Source organism: Aotus nancymaae, unplaced genomic scaffold, assembly GCF_030222135.1.
Source record: "Aotus nancymaae isolate 86718 unplaced genomic scaffold, 86718_ANA_hifiasm-v0.15.2.pri h1tg000022l_1, whole genome shotgun sequence".
Classification (NCBI taxonomy): Eukaryota; Metazoa; Chordata; class Mammalia; order Primates; family Aotidae; genus Aotus; species Aotus nancymaae.
This window is the reverse complement of record NW_026988435.1, coordinates 44,585,264-44,603,063: the sequence shown is the minus strand read 5'-3', so window position 1 is coordinate 44,603,063 and position 17,800 is coordinate 44,585,264. Positions and strand designations below refer to the sequence as shown.

Genomic DNA, 17,800 nt, shown 5'->3' with positions numbered 1-17,800 from the left:
GGTGGGCGCGTGGTCCAGGCTGCAGAGAGGCCAGCCCTTGGGTGAAGGGCTGTGTTACAGATCCATACTCCTTTTATTAATTTTTTTAATTTTTAAATTTTTTTATCTATTTATTTATTTTGAGACCAACTAACTTGTTTTGAGACTGGCTAATTTTTGTATTTTGGGTGGAGACGGGGTTTCACCACATTGCCTGGGCTGGTCTTGAACTCCTGGGCTCAAGTGATCCATCTGCCTCTGCCTTCCAGAGTGTTGGGATGATGGGCATGAGCCACTGCATCCAGCCCTTACTCTTTTTTGACATTTCCAAATGAACAGTTGGAGGGAGGGTTGGGAGATTTTGGTTTGGAGTAGGGGGGGATGAGGAAGAATTTTGGGCAAAAGAGTGGGAGGGTGGGCCAGAGGGCATACGTGGAAGGATGAATTCCTCAGTGGCTGGAAGACAGGCCAGAACAGGACCTCGGGGGTGCCAGAGATGAATCATCAGCCTTGCCATTGCACCCAGAGGGTGGCCTTGCCCCACATCCCTGAGGCAGGTGGGTGATGTGTTTGGGGCTTCCTGAGCACACCTCCAGGGGCCTCAGCAGGGGACCCATGGCCTCTCTGTAAGTCCAGGGCCCTGTAGTTGGATTTTCTTCAGTCTTGGATGAATGAATGAGCACATAAGGACAAGACCCGTGGTCGTCTCCCCTGTACTTCTTCTAAGATTGTATTTAAAAATCACGAGGAGCTCCTGGATCTTAGTATTTAATGTTCTGAGTCCACTGCAGGGATTGTTTTTGTTGATGCTCAGATGACAGGCTGGCACTTAAGTCAGAGCAGCACCGTTGTCCCTAAGCAAACGCCTGTGTCACTGCCACCCACCCCAAGAACAGCATGACTGGCCCCCAGGAAGCCCTCGTGCCTTCCTTCCCAAACTTTCCCCCGCTCCAAGGAAGAGCTAGCCCGACTCTCAGAGGTTAATTTAGTGCTGAAATATTTTTACACAAAATATAATTTTTGAAAGGATGCACTGGTGAATTTCGACTTGCAGGTGACGTACGAGTGTAGAAACAAACACAACAGAACCTGAAACACCCCGGCCACCTCCTCTGTGCTGTCGTGGACTTGGAAGGACGGGCTCTCTCTCACGTCTGCTTTCCGTGGATGCCACAAATGCTCCCAGCACTGGCCCATCTGTGGGAGGAAGAGGGTTAACCTCTGAGTCCCGGGGGCCACCCGCAGCTGCCCAGGGGCTGTGGTCCCGGCTGCAAGGGAGACCACTTGTAGCCCAATCACGAGCAACGGCCATGATGTGTGAGCGCCTTCTCCGAGGCCAGCTGCGGTGTCTTCTGAGACTTTGAAATCAGCCGTCAGAATGTTTGGAGGGTGCTTTTCAGGTGTTTTAAAACCCTCCCTTCCTTTCATGTAACCCTTGTCTTCCTCTCCGCCCTGACAGACCTCACTGTCCCAGGACCACGATGCTGCCCTGATGCAGGACTATGCAGCCTCCGTGGACAGCGCCCACCAGGAGGACGCCCTGTCCCATCCGGAGGCGGCCGCAGCCTCTGCCCTGCCGGAGGAAGCTGAGTCAGCCCAGGAACCCTCTGCCCCCGATCCCCAGGAGGACGAATTAGACTCCTGGGACTTGGAGAAGGAGCCCCAGGCCATGGCTTGGAGCGGCCCGGCCCTGCTGGACCCCGACGGTGATGAGCTGTCAGAGAGCTCCGTGAGTGTCTCGGAGCCGGGTGCCGCCAAAAAGCATAAAGGTACCTGCGCCCGAGCCCCTCACCCCGGGCCACCCACTTGGTGGCTTCTAGCTCATGCTGGCTTCCAAGCTGAAGCCATCTGCTTTCCTTCCCTTTGTCCCCTACAAGCTCCCTCCCAACCTCACCCCCTGCCCTACCAACAATGCCCTGTGCTGAATGGTTGAGCCCATAAGGGTGTCTGCAGGTCCTTCTGTGTGAGAGTCGGGGTCCTCTCTGCATTTGGGGTCAGTGTGTGTCCCTGCCTAGAGGCCCCTTCCTCAGTCCAGGCTCGCTCCTGCTGGCTTCCCCAGGGGTCACCAAGGGCCCTACACTATGAAGGGGCCACAGAGACTCAGAGGAAAGCCAGGCAGAGCCTGGGGCTCCTTCCACTGTGCTTTTGGGCATCTCTGCTCCTTTGGGCCTCTCTGACTCTCCCCTGCACCTGAAACAAACCAGACCTCACCGCCTGACTCTAGGAGGCTCTACAGGGAGAGAAGTCCCGGGAATCATGAATCGATTAACTTAGTATGTGGGTGGTGAGGAGGTGAGCCTTTCATTCGTGCTGATTATTTCCGTCAGCCCTGAGTCAGGGCTTTAAAACTAGACATTCCTTAAGTGTGTGCAGATTTGCCGAGACAGCGCCTTGGCGTGAGTAACCTGAATGTATTTGCTAAGGGCATGTAGTCCAGGGACTTGGAGGCGGTTCCAGATGTGAGACTCACCGAGCTTCCGCGTCCTCCTCCATCAGAAAGAAGCATGTCCACTGCCTGTGCCCACCTGACTCCACCATTCAGGGGGCAAAAGGACATCTCAGTGCAGAAGACAGGACTGGGGGCAAGGCAGGCGCCAGAGCCAAGCCATGAGCTCAGGTGAAACTCGGCGTTAACTCCTGGCTCTGGCCCCTGTGTGGGCTCCGAGGCTCTCAGCAGAAATCTCAGGATGTCCTAAGACCGTCTGTCGGGAAATCTCAGGGGCTCTGGGGGGCGCGGTGGTGAGCGTTACTGTCGCTGCCTCTCTTGCCCTCTGTTCTTGATGCCACACACCACTGGTTCTCAAACCAGCACTTCTCCCCCGGGGAATATTGGCAGTGTCTGGAGACACCTCAGTTGTCACAACTGGGAGTCTGGGGTGTAGCTGGCGTCTAGTGAATGGAGGCCAGGGATGTCACTCAACACCCTGCCTGGCACAGGACACACCCCCACAAGGCAGCCTCAAAGTGCAGGACGCTCTGGTCCCAAATGTCCCTGGTGCCAAATCTGACAGCCTGCTGTTTGCTGGACTCTCTGAGTCTGTCCTCGTCCCCTCTCTCCCTGTCCTTGCTTTGTGTTCCTCAGCCATGGCACACCGTGGCCACCCTCTCCCATGCCCCCTCCTTGCCAGTGCATAGTCAGGATAGATGTGGGGAAAATGGAAAGTCAGGAAAGGAAAGAGAGAAGGAGGAAGTTCCGGGTGAGATGTCAGACCCCGTGGCCTCCATTTGCCCACTGCCTGGCCTGGTGCTTTCTGCATGGGCCCCCAACCACAGAGAACTTGGGGGCCGTAAGCTGCATGCTGACCTCTGTGATAGGCTCCTGTGCTTCTGGTAAGAGGCCTTGGCTTGGGTTATGTCAAAGGTGACCTGGTCACCTGACCCGCACACCCGAGACCTATTCTTTTGTCTTGGAGATGGTGAGTGCTGGGCGAGGTGGGACCCACAGGGGTGCAGGGTGGGGCGTCTCTTCCTCTCCCTTCCCTGACTCAGTGGCCCATTTCCTCTTGTCCTGGCAGCACCCAGCCCCACATCTGCCCTCCTCATTCCTTCTGAAATGCCAAGCCTCGCTCACCCTGCTCATGCCAAGATCTGTGTTCCTTCACCCGGCCCTTCCTCCTTCCTCTGTCTGCTTTCCCTCCTGGCGAGGCCTTTCCCTGGGTTTCCATCCTTGCTGTGTCAGCCACCCTGCTCCTCTCCCTTCACGGGCCAGGTGGATGAGGGGTCTCCCCAACTGTTTCAGGACTGGGTGTTAGGCAGGTGTGCCGGGGGCTGGGGCTGGCTGCCTGCATCACCTGCTCGGAGCTCCCTGGAGGCTCGGCTTTTGGGAAGGCAGCAGAGAGGCTCAGCTGTGCAGTGCGTCTCACTCCTGCGGCTGTACTGCATTGGCCCAAGGTTTTTTAACAGGACATGCTTGGCAGCGGTTTTAAATTTTTCCTTCCAGTGTTTTTTAAGAGACTTATACTTAGCATCTCTGTGAGATGTTGTCACAGTCTGAGAGATTCTGTGTTATGGGTGCCAAATAATTTTCATTTTTTGACCAAACATTTTTCAAAAGGTAATAGAGGGTGTCTTTTATAAAAACTAAAGGATTTTTTCCGTTATCTTCTGTCTGAGTAAGGAGTTTGTATTAGGTTTCTGAGAGTGCCTGTGTATTTAGAACTCTCAGGGTGGTTCTGCTGGTTGGAAATGTACATATTGTGATGCTGCAGCCAACACAGGAAATGAAGTCCCCAAATTCTGATCTACTTCTAGTTTACAAAGAGATCAGTGAAGTCGGCCACCGTTGTGGTACTCAGCACCACTGAACTGTGTAGGTAGAAATGGTTAAGACGGTAAATTACAGGTATGTTACTGCAAGTAAGGACAGAAGTTTCAAGGGAGATTTTGGGAAAAAAAATCGAACTGAACAGTAGAAAACCTTGCCAAATGTCCTGCACAGTGACTTCCTATGCATGTGATTAGATGGGTCACCAAATGTCCTGCACAGTGACTTCCCGTGCGCGTGTGATTAGACGGCTCACCAATGTCCCACACAGTGGCTTCCCGTGTGTGTGTGATTAGACGGCTCACCAGATGTCCTGCACAGTGACTTCCTGAGTGCATGTGTGGTGTAGACAGCTCACCAGATGTCCCGCACAGTGACTTCCTGAGTGCATGTGTGGTGTAGACAGCTCACCAGATGTCCCGCACAGTGGCTTCCCATGTGTGTGTGATTAGACGGCTCACCAGATGTCACGCACAGTGCCTTCCCGTGCACGTGTGATTAGACGGTCACCGATGTCCCGCACAGCGACTTCCTGAGTGCATGTGTGGTGTAGACAGCTCACCGGATGTCCCGCACAGTGGCTTCCTGTGCGCGTGATAGGCAGCTCAGAACCCTTACCCACGTCCACTCTGATGTTGCTCTTGCATAATTCTGCCTCTTCTCTTCATCTCCTGCTCATTCCCCTTAACTTAAGAGGATCGCTATGCCAACCAGAATTAATTGCCTGCACAGTAAGTTATTTTCGTCTTATTTTTTTCAATTACACGTAGCCGTCCTAGGAGTGCAGCCTGTAGCTCAGCAGCCAGCCGACCTGCCTGCCTCGCGCTCCCTCCCCTCCCCGCCTTTACCTTCCTAGGTTGCCAGTTCCCCGCGCTCCTCCTGAAAGTGCTCTGGCCGAGGTCGTGCAGCACCTCTCAGGTGAGGGCGCTCGCTCTGATACCTGACATGACCAAGCAACCTCACTGTGACCCCACAGGAAGAGGCTGGTTCCCTTCGTCCTCCTCCAGATCTAAAAAGTAGTCACGTCTATTAATGGACCATCTGTGGTTCCGGTTGAAATCTGAAGCTGTACTTGGGAAGCCAAAGACAATTTTTTTTTCTGGTCATTGTTTTCGTATCTGCTGGATATTAAGACAGATGCCTCAATTAGCTATTTATATCTGTTAGACTCTGTAGAGACAAATAGGAATGAATGTGGAAATATTTATGACATTAGAGCTATAATTTAGATGAATTATGTTAAAATTCTTTCATGTATTTGTTTATGCTTCATCCTTCTTGTGATTTGTGTTTTAAACCTTGTGAGAACCAGGGAAAGACTTTTCTTCTCCCTGTCCCCCATTTAAAATCTTGGTTACTTGCCTCAAATTTCACATCGCCTCTCCCCAAATTGTCTTAAGGAATCTTGAAGGTTGTGGGTGAGATCCAAATCTTGCTTGTTGCTGTTGGCCTGGAGAAGGGAGCCCAGAGTCAGGTAGACAGGCTTCATGAAATCAACATGGCCCGGCTGTTCTTGCCTGTGGTGTGAACTTCGCTGTCAGCAAAGGGCATCAGGTTCTGCAGGCTCAGAGTCCAGTGCAGCATACCCTCCCATTAGTTACTGGGTCAGTCACGGTCCTCCAGAGAACTGACTCACGTGACTGTGGGGGCTGACAGGTCTGAAATCTGCAGGGCAGGCAGCAGGCTAGAGACCCCGGCAAGAGCTGATGCTTCAGTCTAGAGGCAGAATTTCTTCCTCCCTGGAAAACCAGTGTTTGCTCTTAGGGCCTTCAGCTGATTGGATGAGGCCCACCCACGTTCTCCAGGATAATCTCCTTAAAGTCTGCTGGTGGAGTTGTTCCCCACGTCTGCACAGTGCCCTCCCAGCCACATCTCACTCAGTCCCTGTTCTATTGCATCTCCGGGGGCTGTGGCCAGGTTGACACAGCGACACCTCACAGGCGTTGCTCGTCGAGGTGGGCGGACAAGTACATTCCATATGGGGTCACTGCCCAGGAGACAGGAGCGTGCTCCCGTGTGGACTCCGACCCTCACAACCACCATGGGGCGGCTGTTTAGTGTGCACTGGTAAATCGGGGGTCGTGTTCTTCCTGCAACGTTTACCCCAAAGGTGGTAGTGGACAGTCTGCTTCCAAGTCGAGACAGGCTTTCCAGTTGCTATTGAGAAAGGGAATGGAATGACCTCTGTCCGCGTGGTGGTCCTTCATGGCTGATGAGTCACACGCTGCCTGAGGTGAGTCTGCATGGCTGGGATCCCCTCCTCCCCAGCCCCTGCATGCCTCTGGAGATGCAGCTCATTCTGGGAATCCCTGAGTCCTTGCCGGCTTAGGGGGCTTTGCTCCGTGACACCACAGGGGGTTTGATGTATCCACCCTCTCTGTAGGCTCCTCCCCAGGGACCACAGACGTGCCCATTTCTCCAGACACTTGGCTGGCCATTTCTCAGACGCCGTCCTGAGCAGCACGGAAGAGCAGGGCCTGAGAACATGGACTTCAGAGCCAGAAAGCCTCGGGTTACACACCTGCCCCCGTCAGCGTGTGACCCCAGACCACTGCCTCTCCAAACCTTAGCTTCCTCATCTGTCCCTACAGAGTCTAGCAGACATAAATAGCTAATTGAGGAATCTGTTTTAAAATCCCATAGGTGGGAAAACAGTGACCAGAAGCAACCTAAAAATGGTAGGAATCAGGCCCCCTTCCTCAGAGGCGGCTGGGGATATGACTGAGGGTCCAGTCTCCAGAACTGCAAACCTCAGTCCCCACCCCCACATGGCCGTCCTCTGTAGGAGAAGTTGATGCCATCCCCCAGAAGCCATGACAAATCATCAGGCTAGAGAAAGTGTACAAGTCATGAAAATGATTTCGGGAAGATTTGCACATGGGCACATATGACATACTCTGGTTTCTGGCACTGATGTTGAACTATGAAATTTAACCGAACAGGCTGGGTGGGGTGGCTCACGCCTGTAATCCCAGCACTTTGGGAGGCTGAGGCGGGTGGATCACGAGGTCAGGAATTGGAGACCAGCCTGGCCAATATGGTGAAACCCTGTCTCTACTAAAAATGCAAAAATTTGCCGGGTGTGGTAGGTGGTGTGCGCCTGTAGTCCCAGCTGCTCTAGAGGCTGAGGCAGAAAAGTCGCTTGAGCCCGGGAGGTGGAGGTTGCAGTGAGCCGAAATCGCGCCACTGCACTCCAGCCTGGCGACACAGCGAGACTCCGTCTCAAAAAAAAAAAAAAAGAAAAAAGAAATTTAACAAAACAGCTGATGTGCTCTGGAGAGCATGAGTGAAGATGGAAGAACAGAAAATAATCTTGTTACCAGCCCCTTGGGGTGGGGTGTGGCCCATGGAAGCAGGCGCAGGGCTCCCTGGGGCCGGGATCTGCCGGTAAACCCAGTGAGTCCCTCAGGGTATGGACAGACACAGACCGGAGCCAGTAGTGACGCTGCAAACAGACGTGCCATGCAGCTCTTTCTTGTCTAGTGTCTTTTTACAGGCAGGCTGCAGTCCTTGGTATTCCATCTTAATATGTCAACAATTAGAATTTTGGGCAGTTTTAAAATTTTTATTTATTTTTTTTGAGAGACAGGGTCTTGTTCTGTCACCCAGGCTGGAGAGCAGTGGCTAGATCATAGCTTGTTGCAGTCTCAAACTCTTGAGCTCAAGCAATTGCCTTCCCCTCCCAGTTTTAGGCACTTGTACAGTTTCACTTACATGAGTTATAACTGCTTGAAAATGTGCATATCCCATTTTATTTTTTTAAAAAAAGTTTTAATTTTTTTTATTTTTTATAATTAGAGATTGGGTCTTGCTGTGTTGCCCAGGCTTGTCTCCAATTCCTGGGCTCAAGGGATTCTCCAAACCTCAGCCTACCGAAGTGCTGGGATTCCAGGCATGAGCCACCGTGCCAGGCTCATATTCCTGTCCCGAAGTCTTTTGGACACAGTCGTGCCCTGCTCATTTCCTCACCCCACTTCCCTCTTTTTTTTTTTTTTTTTTTTGAGACGGTGTTTCGCTCTTGTTACCCAGGCTGGAGTGCAATGGCGCGATCTCGGCTCACCGCAACCTCCGCCTCCTGGGTTCAGGCAATTCTCCTGCCTCAGCCTCCGGAGTAGCTGGGATTACAGGCACGCGCCACTATGACCAGCTAATTTTTTGTATTTTTAGTAGAGACGGGGTTTCACCATGTTGACCAGGATGGTCTCGATCTCTTGACCTAGTGATCCACCCGCCTCGGCCTCCCAAAGTGCTGGGATTACAGGCTTGAGCCACCGCGCCCGGCCCCCACTTCCCTCTTAACCTGGGCACACCATGCTTCTCTGGTGTGGCGCGGGGCCCGAGGGTGGGCTTCATCAGCTTCTCCCAGCATAGCCCTGGGGTCTGCAGGCCCCCAGAGTGAAGCATGAAGAAGCATGAGCAGCGCCACACAGGAAAGCAGGCACGTGGCCTGTGTCCCTGGCCCTGGCCTGCCCTGCATTGCTGGCTGTGACCTCCACGTGCTCTAAGCACTGGTGGCATTTTGGCCGGACCCCAGCTAGCAGTGGGTAACCCCAGCTGCACATTTGAAAGACCTGGGATCTTTTGAAAAATGCTCATGCTCTGTGTCCATGGACCCCCATCATGTCAGATTCTCCAGAAAGGGCCTGTGCACCTGTAGTTCATAGAGGCCGGCTGGTTCAGGGGCTCGGGACTGAGGATGCTGCTCCACTGTCCTCTCCTCCACGTGGCTGCCTGGCTTCTAAGGACTGAACAGGAAGACCTGGCGGGCGTTCCTGGACCCCCACCAGGGTTGTATCACAGCACCACACACGCTGTTTTCAATACCAGGAGCCAATTCTCTCCCAGTTCTGGAGGCTGGAAATCTGAGCTGGTGGTGCCGACAGGGCTGGCCCCTTCTGAGCCTCTCCAGCTCCTGACGGCTGCTGACAACCTCTGGCACTCCTTGGCTTGTAGAAGCATCGCCCTGCACTCTGCCTTCATCTTCACATGGCATCCTTCCTGTGACTCTTCACAGTGTCCTCCCCTGTGTGTCTGCCTCTGTTTCTGAATTTTCCCTTTTGATAGGACAGCAGGCATATTGGATTGGGGCCACTCCAATGATCTCGTTTAACTTTGTGACTTCCCAAAGACCCCATCTCCAAATAAGGTCACATTCTGTGAATACTGGGGGTTAGGACTAGAACATGTGAATCTGGGTGGGGTTGGGGAGCAACGTTCAGCCCTAACATTGTCCCTGCTCATACCTCAGGGCTGGCTCCAGACCCCAGGCCACATTCAGTGCAGGGACGCCTATGAAATGGACTTTGGAGATGGACCAGGAGAATGCCTCTTACTGCCAGAGGGTCTGAGTCCCTGGGCCTGTGATTGACCTGGGGGATGGGTTGGTGGTCCCTCCCCCAGGCCTCCATTTCCCCTGGGAAGTGAAGGGGGTGGCTGTGGAGCAGTCCAGGTGAAGATGATGGATCCACCCCTTCCTCTCCCCTGTTGCACCTGAGAGCCCATGTCCATATGCCCTTCAGGGCCTCCAAGATCCACCTAAAGCAGAGCTTCAAGGCAGGTGCTTATAGATCAGAAATGCCACCGAGGGCCCCCCTCGTTCCCCAAACTCAGGTCACCTGGTTGACTCAGAGCCCCTGACAGCTGGGGTTCCTCTGCCTGGGAGCCCCTATCACTGTGCCCAGGGCATTTCCCCAGCAGGTGCCTCTGATATAGCAGGCAATTAGCCACCTCGGCACCACTGCATCAGCCCCACTGGCCAAACTCCAAAGTCATGTCCAGTTGGGGGTCATTCTTCAGCCGTCGGAACACGCCCTGCTACGGGTGGTTTTTCATGATGTGCTGCATTTTTCAGGGATGTGAGTCACTCCAGGAACTGACACTGATGTCCTACAGGTGTAGCCATTAAGCCTGCGGACAAGAGTGACGTCGTTTACGTGTTTATCCCACTTACCCTCCTGTTTCATTCCTTTTCCAGCAGTCCCTGAAACCCCTGTGCACAGGCTCCCAACTCTAGATCACTGTAAAACGTGTCCAAATGATACATCGTAAAAAGTGGTTGTATCGAGAGAGTAAAGTTTTTAAAAAATTATGGCCGCTTGGTCAAATTAAGTTCAGCCCGTTGCGGCTCTTCCCCGTCCCAGTTTCTGTCCTGTAACCTGGGCAGAGCAGATAGGACACAGAAGTTCATGCTCGAAGCCAGGCTCAGGGGCACACGCTGCTTTCCACATAGTAGGCTTTGATGATACAGAGTCCTCTGCAGGTCTAGGTCAGGCTTCTCTGACTGCCCGCAGGTGCCACCATTGCTGGCGTGCATTTCATTTAGAAGAGGGAATGGATATTCTTCATCCCCTCCTCTAACCTCCTCAACATGGATGGCGGTTTGCATATGTCAAGGCTATTGAAATGTTTATTGGATGTGCCTATCACAAAGGGAATAAATTATCACATTAAGTATAAAGCTCCTCTTCGGGATGATCAGACCTGTCTTCTTTCAAAGTCATTATCACCTACATGCAAGCGGTAATGAATTTCACAGGCTGGCCTCAGATGTTGACTCCCGCGACCTTGCCAGCCTTGGTTAACAGGATGTTCAGCTCATTTGTGGGCTCTTGCACCCTCTACGTTAGCTTGCATTTGACCTCTAAGGAATCGTTGCTGTTGAAATTATTGTTGCTGCTGCTGCTAATTTTATTCTGTTCCATATTCCACCACCTGACAGATACCTATATCCAATAAGTAACTGAATATAGATATCTGTATCTGTCTATAAACAGATCACACAAAACTGAGATTTTGTAGGCCAAAAATACCCAAGTAACCAACTTCAGATGGCAGAGCCTAATAGATATGATAGGGTCTGGAGTGGTTTTTTAATAAAATATTCCCAAAAGAGCACATATAATTTAACACTCCTAAGAAAGTGAATGCCATTGTTCTCAGGGTCCTTAGTTGGGTTTTATGAGTGTGACCTGCTTTCCCACTTACAGCCTTCCTAATGAAGGGAAGTGGGTGGCACAGAGGGGACCCAGGTGTCCTTGCTGTCCCAACCGAGGCAATAGCTGTCTGCCTCCATTTGGTCTGATAAAAAATGAGGGATAGAGGCCAAGCGTGGTGGCTCATGCCTGTAATTCCAGCTCCCAGCACTTTGGGAGGCTGAGGCGGGTGGATCACCTGAGCTCAGGAGTTTGAGACCAGCCTGACCAACATGGTGATTCCCCGTCTGTACTAAAAATACAAAAAAATACCTGGGCGTGGTGGCAGGCACCTGTAGTCCCAGCTACTCAGGAGGCTGAGGCGGGAGAATCGCTTGAACCTGGGAGGTGGAGGTTGCAGTGAGCCAAGATTGCACCACTGCACTCCAGCCTGGGCGACAGCAAGACTCTGTCTCAAAAAAAAGAAAAGAAAAAGAAAAAAAAAGAAAAATTAGGAATATAAATACCATCCTTGGAAATGGATACCGAGCGACAGTCCAGGCTTACTGCTTCTACAGTTCTCATCTTTCCATTTCCTCTTGAAAACTCTAGTTTTCTACAAGCCAGATTCCAGTAGCTTTTCTCCTGCAGGTAGTGACAGCACACTGCAGTAGTAAACCAGCCTTTCATTAGAGGCATTCGAGCCTTCTTTTTCCCTTGTCCCGTTGGACCAGTTATTCAGTTCTCATCCCCTGCCCACTTGACCGGCCCCTGTGCTTCCCTCTTCCAGGAGGAATTCTAAGAAAGGGTGCAAAGCTGTTCTTCCGCCGGCGGCATCCACAGAAAGACCCGGGCATGAGTCAGTCACACAATGACCTTGTGTTCCTGGAGCAGCCAGAGGGTTCCCGGAGGAAGGGGGTCACCATCACCAAGATCCTGAACAAGAAGCTGCTCTCCAGGCACAGAAACAAGAACACCGTGAACGGTGCCCCCGTGGAGCCCTGCACGTAGGGGCTGAGGTCACCACCGCCAGGCCAGAAGACCTGCACCGTGTTCCTACCCTCACCAGGACACAGCGAGCGTGTCCGCCGGATGTCCAGATGCCCCGCCTGTCTTGCTGGGTTTCTTCCAACCATCTAGTCTTTGAAAGGGAAAACAAAATCTGAGTCTCCAGCCAGGAGGCTTTCCCCAAAGAGGGCGAAAAAGCCTAACTTGCCACAGATGCCAAATGAGACTTGACGGCTCCAGAGCTTGGGCCGTGCTCAAGGCTGAGTCAGGGCCAAATATTAGGAGATTAACATTATAAGAGAAATAATACACTCTGGATTGTGGAGGGCAGGTTTGAGGGACTCGGTTTACCTATTCTACACACTAACAGGTGGTGTTCTGGGCCCATGCCTGGACCATGTCACAAAAAGGAGGTGCCCTTCTGTGCTGTCACTGTGAATGGAATGGGTGGGTCACCTCTCCTCGTCTGCTGCTTGGACTAAAACACGCAGCTGGCCCTGAGTCCAGGGACGTGGAACACAGGCAGGGTTTTTACAGAGAAATGATGGTGGGAATGGGAATGCAGGAAGACATCTGCCTTCGATATTAGCCATAGAACTCGAACACTACATCCTATGCATAGTATGCCGGACACTTTTCTAAGTTTACTTTGAGCCTACTTGCAAGTGGAAGATACATATATTCTCACATGGTTTTTACATTTTTCTCTATCGTGTTAAAAGCTCTAATAATACTAGTGGAGCGGTTGACAGCCAGGTTTTTTTCCCCGCCTGTCACACTTGCTAAACAAGAGCACAGCAGGCCTGTCGAATGAACTCGCGAGCCATACGTGACCGCTCGTAGAACACGGGAACCGAACACAGACATGGATTTTGCCAAATGCTGCCAGGAGCCCAAACGAAGTCCTTTTAGGGCAGTAGAGGAAATTATTTTGTGTGTCAGGCGTCAGTCTCAGGAATGGAAGCTCCTTCTAGGAGCACTTGAGAATGTCGCTGTCACAGGACTCTGGGACACAGTTGGGGTGCCCTTCTTTGGGTTTGTTTTGGTGGAAAACGTGATGAACCTGGCGCACCGTTTTAACATCCCTAGGTATCATTCCAGTCGCTTTCCTCCTCAGCTGCCTTTCTACTTCAGTTCATTCACAGTTTTCACTTCGGTCTGCTCCGTCTGAATGTGCCACTTCCAGCAGGCGTGCTGGTGAACGAGTGGTCATCATTGGGCCGAAGCGTTTTTGACAGTTTAATGTGATTCACTTTTCTCCAAAGAGATGTAAAAGGCTGTTATGGACACTTGACTTCTGTCCTGGAGATGGAGATGGGCGAGCTGCCTTCCACAGGCGTTCTTTAATCCTTAAACATTAAATATTTCAGAGGTCACAGAGCCTCTGGTGAGCAGAAACCTACATAAAGACCAAAATTACAGGATTTTTTTCTTCTTTTTTAGGGGGAGAGATTAGAACACTACATTAGGAATTTCACTTTAAGATGCACATTACACACTTCTTAGGTGTTCCAGGAATTACCGAGTGACTTTAAAATGACTTTTACAACCTGCTTTGTTTTTAAAAATTATATTCCAATTTTAATGATGGTTTTTTTAAGAAAAGCACTTGGAGTTGCAAAATATATGAACACTACCCAGTTTCTGTCCCCAGAGTCAGGCGCCACTGCTAGTCTTTTGGGACAGATGTTCACTTGGCCACATGGTAAAAACAGCCTGATACATAGAAGAATTCCAAGAGGATATTATGTGATATGTGTCAGAATTTCAGACACTGATGAGAAGTTTTTAATTGTTCTTTTTGTTTGATTTTGGAATTCAGGTGCACTCTATTCAAGTACAAGGATATCAGAAGCTTTTTTATTAAAAAAATTTTTTTTGGAGACAGGGTTTCACTCTGTTGCCCAGGCTTGAGTGCAGTGGTGGCTCACTGCAACCTCCAGGTTTAAGTGATTCTCCTGCCTCAGCCTCCCAAGTAGCTGGGATTACAGGCCTGCGCCACCATACCTGGCTAATTTATTTGTATTTAGTAGAGATGGAGCTTCACCAAGTTGGTTAGGCTGGTCTCAAACTCCTGACCTCAGGTGATCCACCCGCCTTGGCCTCCAAAAGCGCTGGGATTATAGGCATGAGCCACCGCACCAGGCCCAGAATTTTAGATTAAGACTTCTTGCTCCCCTCTAAACAAGAGCAGTTGCAAATGTAGGAAGACATCTGCCTTCAAAAAAGTTTTTAATCATCCCATTTCCAGATGAATCCCATGAGCACTGCTTACTGTCGAATACCTAGGTCTGGGGCTCTGCTTCCCATAGACACGCTCGCGTGGTCTCCATGCTCACGTGGTCTCCGTCCAGTGGCCTTTTCTGAAGTCACAGAAAACACCGACTAGCAGGGAGTTGATGAAGCACTGGCCAGGGAAGCTCGTAGGCTGGCTTCAGGGTAGCCCCGCGAGAAAACGGGCTCTATTGATACTGTGAATGTTTCTTTTCCAAGCTGTTTTATACAGGTTTGTTTTTCCACGGTGTGGGGTATTTATGATAAAGTAAGTGTGAAGGTTAAAGATCAATTAAGATGATCCACCAAATACTAAAAATGCTGATGTGTAAATCGCCTTTAGCGCCTCACCTCTTCTACAAGCTTCTGTGGCTTGCGGGCTTTTGTTTTTGGTGTTTGTCTGGATGAAAGTTTTGTCGAGTGGGGTTTTAAAAGCGATTCCTTGTGAACACTAAGATTAATTGTGTCTGTGTCCCTGGAACTGGGTGCTCATGTTGGTGTTAATGAGCTGGCAACCCTTCCCAGTTTGCTTTGTTTAAGGAGGTGTCTCTGTTCTTTGTAGAGGAATGAAATGGTTTAAGTGTGTGTGTGGTGTGTGTGTCTGCACACACGTGTGTGTTATTGTAGCAATAACAAAAGCAGCCATCTCCTTGTTCCAGTTGAAAACCTGCTGTGAGAGTTTTGACAGAGCACTTTATTTTAACCAAGTTTCAAGTCTCAGTTCAAAACCAGCCCTGACCCCTTATGACAGCTACTCGACCAGCTGCCACTCAACAACAGATTGGTGCCCATTTAGATTTTTGCTTGGGTTTTACTGGCCACATCCATAGATGAGAGTTGCAAAGTTTCTCTGAGCAGAGAGGGAAAGATCAATTTACATTGCTGGCCACCAAAGGCTGGTGTTTCCTGGCTAATAGTCTCACGACTCTTAATCTGGAAACTTCCGAGTACAAATTGGTGGATGGTGGAAATCAGGACATTTATCTCTGTCAGATGGAAACAGACCTCCAGACTGGCATAAACCCTGCTGTCAGGCCCTCTCCCCACTGCCCAAACTGACCCAGACACGATGACCAAAGCATCCTGCACAGGGCAAGGCCCCTGCGGAATCCTGCAGGGTAAACTCAGGTTACCTTGGGCCCGTGACCGTTTGCATTCGAAACACAGTCCACTGCCCTGCTCCCTCAGCTAGCAGCTGGGCAGTAACACACCACGCATCATTTAGGCTTCTGGTTTGTTGTTTACTCTAACAATGTTATGTCAAAACTGCATTTGAAAAAGAAGAAGATGGCAGGTTTTCCAGGTCTGCGGAAAGGTTTGGCCTGACGCTGGAGTGCAGTGATGAACTTCCGTGACAATGATTGTATTCCTCAGTAGCACTTTAAACACCGAAGACAGCCCTGCACCTTGCCTGTGCACAGGCTGGGTGGGCTCCTTTGGAGATGTGGCTGGAACACAAACAATCTTTGAAATAAATAAATGTGCACACGGAACGCTACATGCTGGGTTGTTTTGCCCGAGTCCTGTTCTGTCCTGGAAGCCTCAGGTCTTCTCTTACTGTCCCCTTCATCAGGTTACTGCTCGTGACCAACCATCACAGTCAATTAACGTCAAAGAAGAGGCAGGCTGGGCACGGTGGCTCACGCCTGTAATCCCAGCACTTTGGGAGGCCGAGGTGGGCGGATCATCTGAGGTCAGGAGTTCGAAACCAGCCTGGCGAACATGGTGAAACCCCGTCTCTACTTAAAATATAAAAATTATCCAGCTGTGGTGGCACTCGCCTGTAATTCCAGCTACTTGGGAGGTTGAGGCAAGAGGATTGCTTAAAGCCGGGAGATGGAGGTTGCAGTGAGCCGAGATTTCACCATTGCACTCCAGCCTGGGAGACAGAGTGAGACTCGTCTCGAGAAAAAAAAAAGTGTTTCCAGTGACCCCTGGGTCAGGGTGAATTGTGGATGCTACACGTCAGGGACTGTTGTCCTGGGCTCCCCCAGCGGCAGAGCCCAGTATGCGGTGGCCTGAGGGTGACACACCTGGGAAGTGCCATTGGCGTGCCGAGGTCCGGCCGGGGGAGTGGAACAGGAGTACGAAGGCCACGCGAGGGTGCGTGTCAGGTGGCCCCTGTGAAGGGCAGCCGTGCCCCCATGCGGTGCACAGGGACCTTCTGAGGGGCTCTCTTCAGCTGGGGTGGCGGGAAGCGTTCTTCCATCCTAGGACATCGTTGTCCATTCCGCATCCCCGGTGGGTGGCCCACGTGCATGCAGAGGGGGACTGGTACCCGGCTCAGCCACAGGTGCAGCAGTGTCTGCGCGTGCATGGGGCTCACAGGGGTTCTGGGGTGCAGGCAGTGGAGTCGGGGGTCACAGACGTGTCTTGCGGGACCCCATGCAGGCATCTTGCCTCCTTTGCGATCATCAGTTCCCGTGGGCTCCGTCACCTTCATTTCCCTTGCAGTGCCCAGACACCAGAGCACATGGAGAACTGGGGTCCTGAAGAAAGCTACTGGACAGGCCCAGCCTCCTGCCCCCACACCCCGGACCCTTCCTCTCGGCTGCCCCGCCCACCCACTAGACACATGTAGACCCTCAGAGGGAGCCTGATGCTTCCCAGCTGGGTTCCAGGTCTTCTGCTCCATTTACTGGGTACCGCAAGGTGGTGATGGCAGCGCCTCTTGTTAGGAGTTAGAAGTGGTTCAGGCCCCAGTGATTCAACTGTTGCTTCCTCCGTGTGGCCAGTGGGACCCACTTTGTGCTGATGCTCCTGGAGGAGGCTGGAGTGAGTGGCTGGAGGCCAAGCTTTTCCTAATTTACCAACTTTCTGAAGCTGATCACCTCCAGGTGAGCGCTGTGTTCTTGCCAGTGTGTTCTACACTGCCCAGATTAAGCCAGCTCAACCACCCTCGGTCATTCTGAAGCATGTGTCCTCGTGCCCAGCAGTTCACACTCACTCTTCGAATGGTCTAACCCAACTCAAGGCCTGCCTTCTCCACGAAGGAGCCCCTCCGTGAGTGCGGAAGTGCCGTGCGGAAAGCGTGGCCCAGGCCTCCAGCTTTCCGGCTTCGCTGTCCCGCATTGCTCTCGTTTCCTGTATCCCCCGGGGCTTCGTACAGTCACTGCCCACCTAGCAGAGCAAGGAAGACGCTCAGCTGATGACCCTAACGTGAGCACAGACAGCAGCTCTGCTTCCATCTACCTCATGCCCCTCACCCAGGACCCGGTGCTGGGGACAGAGCAGGCCACTGGAGGGGATGGGCACATGCTGTTTTGACCCTAGCACCCCTACAAAGACAAGGTGATGCGTGTCTATGTTAATAAAGTTTTTTAAAAAATGCAGTTCACTCACCAAAGGGGGTTAGACACCGGGA

The 17,800-nt window shown here is 51.7% G+C and overlaps 1 protein-coding gene and 1 pseudogene across 1 annotated transcript in view; both read left to right on the top strand.

The window, feature by feature from the left end:
- Positions 1–15,936, top strand: part of C2CD2 (C2 calcium dependent domain containing 2) — a 65,627-nt gene extending 49,691 nt beyond the window's left edge. Inside the window, exons 13-14 of the mRNA XM_021669440.2 lie at positions 1,439–1,748; positions 11,945–15,936. Of these exons, the coding sequence (XP_021525115.2) occupies positions 1,439–1,748; positions 11,945–12,165 (531 nt within the window). The 3' untranslated portion in view covers positions 12,166–15,936. The remainder of the gene's footprint in view (positions 1–1,438; positions 1,749–11,944) is intronic.
- Positions 3,182–8,217, top strand: LOC135276327 (uncharacterized; annotated as a pseudogene).
- Positions 15,937–17,800: the final 1,864 nt, after the last annotated feature.